General features: G+C 38.1%; 2 protein-coding genes across 5 annotated transcripts in view; both read left to right on the top strand.

Annotated features, from left to right (window-relative positions):
* The first annotated feature begins 83 nt into the window (after positions 1-83).
* LOC113744912 (OX-2 membrane glycoprotein-like) overlaps positions 84-10,785 on the top strand; it is a 16,199-nt gene continuing 5,497 nt past the window's right edge. Inside the window, exons 1-7 of one of the 2 annotated variants that reach the window (XM_027276083.1) lie at positions 84-229; positions 1,528-1,866; positions 1,968-2,273; positions 2,353-2,391; positions 2,481-2,571; positions 2,654-2,716; positions 2,897-3,071. In XM_027276083.1, coding sequence (XP_027131884.1) covers positions 181-229; positions 1,528-1,866; positions 1,968-2,273; positions 2,353-2,391; positions 2,481-2,571; positions 2,654-2,716; positions 2,897-3,038 — 1,029 coding nt within the window. In that variant the 5' untranslated portion in view covers positions 84-180 and the 3' untranslated portion in view covers positions 3,039-3,071. Of the gene's footprint in view, positions 230-1,527; positions 1,867-1,967; positions 2,274-2,352; positions 2,392-2,480; positions 2,572-2,653; positions 2,717-2,896; positions 3,614-10,785 lie in introns of those variants that run through there. The other variant, XM_027276082.1, reaches the window with a different exon arrangement.
* LOC109139315 (OX-2 membrane glycoprotein-like) overlaps positions 4,069-10,785 on the top strand; it is a 17,310-nt gene continuing 10,593 nt past the window's right edge. Inside the window, exons 1-7 of one of the 3 annotated variants that reach the window (XM_027276077.1) lie at positions 4,069-4,216; positions 5,515-5,853; positions 5,955-6,260; positions 6,340-6,378; positions 6,463-6,547; positions 6,630-6,683; positions 6,859-7,024. In XM_027276077.1, the coding sequence (XP_027131878.1) occupies positions 4,168-4,216; positions 5,515-5,853; positions 5,955-6,260; positions 6,340-6,378; positions 6,463-6,547; positions 6,630-6,683; positions 6,859-6,979 (993 nt within the window). In that variant the 5' untranslated portion in view covers positions 4,069-4,167 and the 3' untranslated portion in view covers positions 6,980-7,024. Of the gene's footprint in view, positions 4,217-5,514; positions 5,854-5,954; positions 6,261-6,339; positions 6,379-6,462; positions 6,548-6,629; positions 6,684-6,858; positions 7,025-9,258; positions 9,311-9,697; positions 10,037-10,220; positions 10,527-10,705; position 10,785 lie in introns of those variants that run through there. The other 2 variants (XM_027276075.1, XM_027276076.1) reach the window with 2 other exon arrangements.

The following is a 10,785-nucleotide window of genomic DNA, read 5'->3' on the forward strand; positions in this document are numbered from 1 at the left end:
ATGTGAAGAAGTTTTTTTTTGTTTTGTTTTGTTTTTTTTCGCTTTAGTCTGTTTTCATGCTGTTTCTGTGTTGGGCTCGGCTTCCTGGACGAAAAACACGTGGAGTCGTGTTGCCGGTGTTTTGAATCTCGGACGCTACAGTCGCGGAGAGAAGATCACTGTCACCAAGTCTCAGTCTCAATGGAAACGATGCTGCAGATATTCGTGTTAGCTGCTCTGATTTTAAAAGGTAAGTGACAGACGTGTTTCATATGCATGTATTTTTACTTTCTGTCGTTGGGTGTGCGTGTACTAGGGGTGTAAATGCCCGGTATTTGTATTTGTCTCGAACCGTCACGGTACGGTCGTCGTGGTCATACGACGAGTAGCCGACGTCTGAGGGATGAGGTTTAATCCAGGTACTGCGGTCACGCCAGCCGTCTCTCATTTTCGCGTGGTCAAGTCAGCCGCTCCAATATTTTCAAGTGCGCCCTTATTGCCGACTGTACGGCAAATAAATAGAATAAAACAAAAAAATAGAATAAAATAAATAGAATGTGTTTTATTCGTCTACTTTATGGCAAATAAATAGAATAAAACACAGAACAAATGTATAATACATTTGTTCTGTGTTTTATTCGTCTACTTTATGGCAAATACTTTGAGACAACTGGGAAAGTCAGCGCCATCTTACTGCAGCGTGTGGAAACTTACGGTTTTCAAAATAAGACGTGGGTGTTAAACGTATTAAACGTTTATTTATAAAATATGAAGAATGGTTTGATTTTTTTTAAAAAGTGTGTCTCATGAAACAAGTATGATCCTGCACTGCTTCGATGCTCATACGTGCATTATGAAATATATAAAAAAATAAATAAAAAAATGACAAATGTTATAATTCTATAAAAAGAGGTGTGTCTCATACAGCAGGTGTACATACACTGTTCTACATTGATTTTGAGTCAATAGGTCACATGGCCTCGAAGCTATTGAGCCTTAAAACTCATATTTACATTATGAAATATATTAAAAAAATCATAAAAAAATATGACAAGTGTTAAAATGATATGAAAAGAGGTATAAATATATTTCATAATGCATGTATGAGCATCGAAGCAGTGCAGCATCATACTTGTTTCATGAGACACACTTTTTTTTTTAAATCAAACCATTCTTCATATTTTATAAATACACGTTTAATACATTTAACACCCACGTCTTATTTTGAAAATCGGAAGTGTCCACACGCTGTATTTGCCATAAGGTAGACGAATAAAACACAGAACAAATGTATTATACATTTGTTCTATGTTTTATTCTATTTATTTTTTACTTTGATAACAGATGTTTTTTTTTTTTTTTTGCAGTCAATTGGGGTCTGTTCCAAATAAATGGAAAAAAGCTAGTCTTTTGAATGTGATTTAAAAAAAATAAAAACCGTGACCCCCATACCGAGGTACATACCGAACTGTGACTTGTGTGTACCGTTACACCCCTAGTGTGTACACGTATTCAGCCCTGTTTAACGTGAGCTGTCATCTCATGCAGGTCAAGCAGCTCTGATACAAACACAGCTCACTGTGATGGCAGCAGTCGGAGATGAGGCTTGTTTGAGCTGTCAGCTGACTCAACATAAAGAAGTTCTTCAAGTCACCTGGCAGAAACTTTCACCTGAGGGAGAGAAGAATGTTGCAACATCCACCAAATACTTTGGTCGTCAGGTGAATCGTGGCTTCAGAGATAAAGTGGAGTTTAAAGATGCTGGACTGCAGAACAGCTCCATAGTTATCAGGAACGTGACGGAGCAGGATGAAAGCTGCTATCAATGTTCGTTCTACACCAACCCTGAAGGTGCTCTCACTGGTAGAACCTGCCTCAAAGTCTACGGTGAGAAACTAACATACTGGACAAAAAGCATCATGTCACAAGTTGATGTGTTTGTAACGACTTCCTTCATGTGACATTTGTTAAATATGTTTTCTCTGCAGAGCTGCATGAACCCGTCCTACATGTAGAGTCAAACTCTGCTGAAGAGGCAGTTGTGTCCTGCTCGGCCACAGGTCGACCTGCTCCCACAGTAACATTAAGAGTCCTGCAACAAGACCTCCACCTGTCAAACTACAGCTCTGTCAGTGTCACCAACACCAACAGTACAGTCACTGTCACCTCTACAGCTGTGCTGTCTGGTTTCCATGATGACCGCACACAGGTTGGATGTGCAGTACGAGTGCTCTCTGGTCCTCAGAAAGAGGTGTTGATGATGATTCCTGAGGTCAAACAGTCGTCTGCTGATGGTGAGAAACACTTCCAAAGCTGCAGATTCATAGACTGATAGTTACTTTATGATTCTGATGTTTGGCTTTCTGTTTCCAGGTTTTGATGAGAAATCTGGATCTAATAACCGTGATCACAGTAAGTTAATGTTCAGATATTCTCATTTGATCTGTTGTTATATATTTTCTGAGTGTATCGTATCAACTATATTCCTCTTTTTCTCAAAGGTACAATATTGATCAGTGTATCGTTGGTGGTGTTAGTCTGTGGTATTCTTACATTGGTCTTTCTCCGACGTAAACGAAGAAATCAAATCAGGTACTTCTTTAAACAAATATCTGTGTCTCAGTCTGAGAGTTGACAAATGTCGTCCAACTTTAACTGACCTTAAATCTTCCAGTCTGTCACACAGGAACGTTAAGATGAACGAGATGGTTCAAGCTACAGTCAAAGACACAGAAGAGTAAGACACTCCTCTTATTGTCATTCTTCCAATCATAAAATTGTCTCATCAGTCTTTCAGTTGTATGTTGTCTGTATTCACTGCGTTTGTAAAGCAAATCCTAATGCACATACCTTTACTGCTCAGAATACTTATTTATGCAACATTCATGTAGTAATAAAACATTGTTTTTATCTTCAGGACTGGAGCATCTTCAGATACACAGGACAAAGTTCAGATCAGGCGACGGACATTTTCAGAGAAGAGTCAGGCAAGTAACGACTCAAATCCATCACCGTCATCATCAAAGACACGATGGATGGATCAGCAGTTTAATGTGTAACTGTGTGAGGAGGTGATGCAGGAGAGAGTCAAGGTCATCTAAAGACCTCTCTCTGTCTGTCTCTTTCAGGGTTATGCCATATGTATTACTAAGGCGTGGTATTGGTTGCAGATGTCGTCACATCTCCCTCCACTCAGACTCTCTGGTTTCTGCCCGTTAAAACAAAGTTTTTCCTCGCCACCGTCACCAAGTGCTTGCTCATGGTGGAACTGTTGGGTCTCTCTAAATAATATTATAAAGAGTACGGTCTAGACCTGCTCTGTATGGAAAGTGTCATGAGATAACGGAAGTTATGATATGCTAGATATAGAAATAAAACTGAATTGAAAATATCTGGTCAATGTGAAAGAATTTAAAGTTTTTACTGTGAACACTCAATTATTTATCTCATTGTTTGATAAAATTATTGTGATAAGACAGTTATGGCAGCTCCTTGAGATAAAAAATGTTTGTTTTTTTATTTGTGTCATTTAATGTGATAAATTGCCAAAGATGCACTGACAGGGAAATTAAATTAATACTGTGTAATTATTGTTTTGTTGAAACAAGTTTTGCTATAAAGGTTTCTAAACATATTTGATAAAATGTTCATTGTATATTTTTTTGTAGAGGCGCTTTCATGAACTCCATGTTCTCCATATGTCATCCTTAAGAATCCAAACGATGTTCCTGTGTGATGTTTACAATAAAGAGTGGATTTTTTTTTTCAGTAAAAATATGAAAATGTCTTTTTGTAAATACCCTGGAAAAAATATCTGTCAGCTCCAACTGACTGAACCGACAAGAATCCTCATCTTTGGTCATTTTTTTTTATGTTGGTCCTCCTCCCATCACTGCCATGTTAACTGTTATGACTGAAGCCACTCCCCCCGGACGTCACCAATACACTGCAGCCCAACTTTAGCGAACACAACTCATCAGCCACAGTGTGTGCACAGTCCGTTACTTTATGTGAAGAAGTTTTTTTTTGTTTTGTTTTGTTTTTTTTCGCTTTAGTCTGTTTTCATGCTGTTTCTGTGTTGGGCTCGGCTTCCTGGACGAAAAACACGTGGAGTCGTGTTGCCGGTGTTTTGAATCTCGGACGCTACAGTCGCGGAGAGAAGATCACTGTCACCAAGTCTCAGTCTCAATGGAAACGATGCTGCAGATATTCGTGTTAGCTGCTCTGATTTTAAAAGGTAAGTGACAGACGTGTTTCATATGCATGTATTTTTACTTTCTGTCGTTGGGTGTGCGTGTACTAGGGGTGTAAATGCCCGGTATTTGTATTTGTCTCGAACCGTCACGGTACGGTCGTCGTGGTCATACGACGAGTAGCCGACGTCTGAGGGATGAGGTTTAATCCAGGTACTGCGGTCACGCCAGCCGTCTCTCATTTTCGCGTGGTCAAGTCAGCCGCTCCAATATTTTCAAGTGCGCCCTTATTGCCGACTGTACGGCAAATAAATAGAATAAAACAAAAAAATAGAATAAAATAAATAGAATGTGTTTTATTCGTCTACTTTATGGCAAATAAATAGAATAAAACACAGAACAAATGTATAATACATTTGTTCTGTGTTTTATTCGTCTACTTTATGGCAAATACTTTGAGACAACTGGGAAAGTCAGCGCCATCTTACTGCAGCGTGTGGAAACTTACGGTTTTCAAAATAAGACGTGGGTGTTAAACGTATTAAACGTTTATTTATAAAATATGAAGAATGGTTTGATTTTTTTTAAAAAGTGTGTCTCATGAAACAAGTATGATCCTGCACTGCTTCGATGCTCATACGTGCATTATGAAATATATAAAAAAATAAATAAAAAAATGACAAATGTTATAATTCTATAAAAAGAGGTGTGTCTCATACAGCAGGTGTACATACACTGTTCTACATTGATTTTGAGTCAATAGGTCACATGGCCTCGAAGCTATTGAGCCTTAAAACTCATATTTACATTATGAAATATATTAAAAAAATCATAAAAAAATATGACAAGTGTTAAAATGATATGAAAAGAGGTATAAATATATTTCATAATGCATGTATGAGCATCGAAGCAGTGCAGCATCATACTTGTTTCATGAGACACACTTTTTTTTTTAAATCAAACCATTCTTCATATTTTATAAATACACGTTTAATACATTTAACACCCACGTCTTATTTTGAAAATCGGAAGTGTCCACACGCTGTATTTGCCATAAGGTAGACGAATAAAACACAGAACAAATGTATTATACATTTGTTCTATGTTTTATTCTATTTATTTTTTACTTTGATAACAGATGTTTTTTTTTTTTTTTTGCAGTCAATTGGGGTCTGTTCCAAATAAATGGAAAAAAGCTAGTCTTTTGAATGTGATTTAAAAAAAATAAAAACCGTGACCCCCATACCGAGGTACATACCGAACTGTGACTTGTGTGTACCGTTACACCCCTAGTGTGTACACGTATTCAGCCCTGTTTAACGTGAGCTGTCATCTCATGCAGGTCAAGCAGCTCTGATACAAACACAGCTCACTGTGATGGCAGCAGTCGGAGATGAGGCTTGTTTGAGCTGTCAGCTGACTCCACATAAAGAAGTTCTTCAAGTCACCTGGCAGAAACTTTCACCTGAGGCGGAGAAGGATGTTGCCACATCCACCAAACACTTTGGTCTTCAGGTGAACCCTGGCTTCAGAGATAAAGTGGAGTTTAAAGATGCTGGACTGCAGAACAGCTCCATAGTTATCAGGAACGTGACGGAGCAGGATGAAAGCTGCTATCAATGTTCGTTCTACACCAACCCTGAAGGTGCTCTCACTGGTAGAACCTGCCTCAAAGTCTACGGTGAGAAACTAACATACTGGACAAAAAGCATCATGTCACAAGTTGATGTGTTTGTAACGACTTCCTTCATGTGACATTTGTTAAATATGTTTTCTCTGCAGAGCTGCATGAACCCGTCCTACATGTAGAGTCAAACTCTGCTGAAGAGGCAGTTGTGTCCTGCTCGGCCACAGGTCGACCTGCTCCCACAGTAACATTAAGAGTCCTGCGACAAGACCTCCACCTGTCAGACTACAGCTCTGTCAGTGTCACCAACACCAACAGTACAGTCACTGTCACCTCTACAGCTGTGCTGTCTGGTTTCCGTGATGACAGCACACAGGTTGGATGTGCAGTACGAGTGCTCTCTGGTCCTCAGAAAGAGGTGTTGATGATGATTCCTGAGGTCAAACAGTCGTCTGCTGATGGTGAGAAACACTTCCAAAGCTGCAGATTCATAGATTGATAGTTACTTTATGAGTCTGATGTTTGGCTTTCTGTTTGCAGGTTTTGATGAGTTATCTGGATCTAATAACCATGATCACAGTAAGTTAATGTTCAGATATTCTCATTTGATCTGTCATATTTTCTGAGTGTATCATATCAACTATTTTCCTCTTTTTCTCAAAGGGGGCATATTGATCAGTGTGTTGGTGGTGTTAGTCGTCTGTGGTATCTTTGCATTGGTCTTTCGTAAACTGGAAAGTGAAAACAGGTACTTCTTTAAACAAATATCTGTGTCTCAGTCTGAGAGTTGACAAATGTCGTCCAACTTTAACTGTTCTTAAATCTTCCAGTCTGTCACACAGGGACAATGAGATGGTTCAAGTTACAGTCAAAGACAAAGAAGAGTAAGACACTTTTCCTGCTGTTGTTATATATTATATTAACTTATATCATTATATACATGTTTCTTTGAATTGTTCTCCGAAGCACCATCATTGTACACTTCACATGCTGTTGTTGAGATGAATTTAATCATAGTATAATGTAATAACATGAGTGTACTTTGTTTTTTACTCAAAGGCTCCAAACACTGTCTGCAGAACAGGAGATCAGACAGCTGACACCTGAGAAGGAACAGACAACCAACGGGCTAAAGGTGACGCCTTCAACTGCAAGAAGACTTGACTTTGACCTGTCTTAACATAATGTAGCACAATATTAAGAAAACAAGTGCACAAGTATGAGCATTAACAACAAAAGCATTTTTTAAATCACAGTTATATCTTCATCTTCTATGCAAATCTTCTATGCAAATGCTTAACATTGCACATTTTAAATTAATCTGTACATATTTAAATCCTATGCAAATGTTTATTTTCTGGTGATTATTACTATTTTCATTGTGTATTTATGCTATTTTCAGTGGGTCCATATTTTATATTACACCAAGAAGACTTGACTTTGACCCGTCTTAACATAATGTCCTCCTTCTCAGCTTATGTCCTCCTCTGTAAGTCGCTTTGGATAAAAGCGTCTGCTAAATGCAATGTAATGTAATGTAGCATAATATTAAGAAAACAAGTGCACAAAACCAAAAGCATTTTTAAAATCACAGTTATATCTTCATCTTCTATGCAAATGCTTAACATTGCACATTTTAAATTAATCTGTACATATTTAAATCCTATGCAAATGTTTATTTTCTGGTGATTATTACTATTTTCATTGTGTATTTATGCTATTTTCAGTGGGTCCATATTTTATATTACAGCAAGAAGACTTGATTTTGACCAGTCTTAACATAATGTAGCACAATGAGATAAATGAGGAGGTTGAAGCTACAGTCGCCATAATGAGTGAGGCACTTTCCTGCTGTTATTATGTATTATTAACTTGTATGCATTCCCAAAATTCCCAAAACTACCATCTCAGACAACAAGGTGTCAGCGGCAACTGTTTATACCATAGACAGTAGAAAATATGAACGTTGTATCTATGACATTATTCACAGAGCCGTGGGTAGAGTGTACGCTGTGACTACAAATGTAAATCCTAAATTTAGTGATGTTAATTCTCCTCACCCAGGAGTTTTTGTAATTTGTTATTTAAGTCAATAGACTGTTACTGCATTGACATGATGTTCCTGTACATGGAGGATCGACTGTGTTACATTTCAAATAAATATGCAATTCTTCAGTAAAAACAGGAAAATGTCTTTTTGGTTATCTTGTGAAAAAAACATCTGTCAACTCTGACTGACTGAAATCACAAAAATCTTCATCTTTGCTCATTTTTTGTGCTGATCATACAGCCAGGATGTACAGATGATGAGTTTCAGTGATGGAGCTGGTGCTACTAATACTTCAGGAGGCTGGTGGGATATGTAGTTGTTTTATTAAATATGTTGTGTTGTAGGAGGACCATAAAACACCCAAAGCTTATAACTGTACATGTGTTATACATAGAATAACTGTAAAAAAAAGTAGTTGAAGGAAAGATGACTCCGTTCAGCTGTAGTTTTATCTAATGACCACTAGGTGTCTCTGTTTGCTAAGGTTTACTCAAGTTGATGGCCGACTGGCTCTGCTGCTATGAGCCACTGATTTAGCCTCTGCTACTTCATGTACTGTAGTAGTAGTAGTAGTAGTAGTAGTAGTAGTAGTACAGACAGAAGATGGCACACATTGGAGTCCTGTATCTCCTTCCTGTGCTCTGGGTCATTAATTAATAGTTATTATGAATGTCATTCTGTATAAATGAGCGTTTTGGTGACAGATTTCATCACTGACTTGTAGCTGCTCATTGAAGGACAAACCACAGTGTTGAGCAGAAGCTATTCTAGAGAGTATCTCACATCCCTAATGCTGATATTCAGTGTACAATGTAAAGTTTTATTGTTTTTTTCTTTGTTTGTTAATTATATGCACATTTTCAATTGGACATGTTTCAAAAACGTTCAGACAGGCTGGCAACAGGATAGTAACATGAATGAGTAGGATTCATTTTATTTATTAATTTATACATTGTTTGCATATTCCTTTATTTAACGAATGTTAAATTGAGGATTTGGATTAATTTATTATGACTTTACTTTGATAAGCCTAAAAACAGACATTTGTAGCGAATATGTGTTTGTAGAGCAGATTATTGAAGAGCTACATTCATCAAAACGAGTGTGTAAATATTGACACATGTTTGCTCAGTCGTCATGAAACCGAAAGTAACTTGTGGTTGGACTGTTCCACTATAGGGGACAAGTAGACATTACGAGCTGCTAAAATCACATGTTAAGATCAAAAATAATGATCTATATAAAAGTATTGGCTTATTTAATACACAGTTGAATCTTCTCATATTATGCCTAGCTTCATATTTCTGAACGGGATTTGTTTTTACATCACTTTTGTGTTGACACTACCCCGCGGAAATGACAGATGCCACATTTGAATTTAGAACCGCCAAAATTCAAAGTCAGGAACAATGAGCATGTTGAACGGTGCAGTCCTCATGCTGCTTTTTGTCCTAAAAAAAGGTAAGACATGATTTAATTTAGTAAAACTATTACACGTTTTTCGGCCATAGAGAGAAAATACATACATATTGAGGTCACGTTTTGCAGCATCCAGCATTAGAAACGTGCATGTGAGACATTTCATATTATAGGTTATTCAGACATATCGTAGTTGCATGTTGCATAGACTACTTATGTGTTCAGTGTAGACTTTATTATGGTGCAGAAATGTATTCCAAGTTATTGTTGATTTTATAGTCTAGTAATTAACTGTCAATGTGCAGTTGATGCTTTGTGCCTAAAAATATGTTGGTGTGCAAAGATGTTCGCAAAACATTGAAAATTAGGGAACAAATTGCGTGTCACAGACACAGTTTAAATAAATGTTCTTAAATTATCATCACGCAGGTCAATCAGCTCCGGTACAAACACAGCACACTGTGATGGCAGCAGCCGGAGATGAGGCTTGTTTGAGCTGTCAGCTGACTCAACTTCAGGAAGTTCTTAAAGTCATCTGGTGGAAAATTTGGCCTGAGCGGGAGACGTCTCTCTGTTCTTACTACAAAGACAATAGTCAAAGTGTGAATCCTGACTTCATAGATAAAGTGGAGTTTAAAGATGCTGGACTGCAGAACAGCTCCATAGTTATTAGGAACGTGACGGAGCAGGATGAAGGATGCTATCAATGTTCGTTTAAGATCGACCATGAAGATTATCTGAGCGGTAAAACCTGGCTTAAAGTCTACGGTGAGAACTTTAATGCATCATTAGAGACATAGAGACAGTTTGAAGCTGTTTCATTGCTCATTTGTTGACTGACTGTTGTTCCCCATACAAACTAACATACTGGACAAAAAGCATCATGTCACAAGTTGATGTGTTTGTAACGACTTCCTTCATGTGACATTTGTTAAATATGTTTTCTCTGCAGAGCTGCATGAACCCGTCCTACATGTAGAGTCAAACTCTGCTGAAGAGGCAGTTGTGTCCTGCTCGGCCACAGGTCGACCTGCTCCCACAGTAACATTAAGAGTCCTGCAACAAGACCTCCACCTGTCGAACTACAGCTCTGTCAGTGTCACCAACACCAACAGTACAGTCACTGTCACCTCTACAGCTGTGCTGTCTGGTTTCCATGATGACCGCACACAGGTTGGATGTGCAGTACGAGTGTTCTCTGGTCCTCAGAAAGAGGTGTTGATGATGATTCCTGAGGTCAAACAGTCGACTGCTGATGGTGAGAAACACTTCCAAAGCTGCAGATTCATAGACTGATAGTTACTTTATGATTCTGACGTTTGTATGTTCAGATATCACATCAACTATTTTCCTCATTTTTTCAAAGGGGGCATATGGATCATTGTGTTGTTGTTTGTGGTCTGTGGTATTGCCGCTGCATTGTTCTTTTTCTCAAAGGTTTGGCTGTGATCAGTGTATTGTTGTTGGTGGTGTTAGTCGTCTGTGGTATTGTCGCTGCATTGGTCTTTGTACGACTT

Source organism: Larimichthys crocea, unplaced genomic scaffold (genome assembly GCF_000972845.2).
Source record: "Larimichthys crocea isolate SSNF unplaced genomic scaffold, L_crocea_2.0 scaffold288, whole genome shotgun sequence".
Classification (NCBI taxonomy): domain Eukaryota; kingdom Metazoa; phylum Chordata; class Actinopteri; family Sciaenidae; genus Larimichthys; species Larimichthys crocea.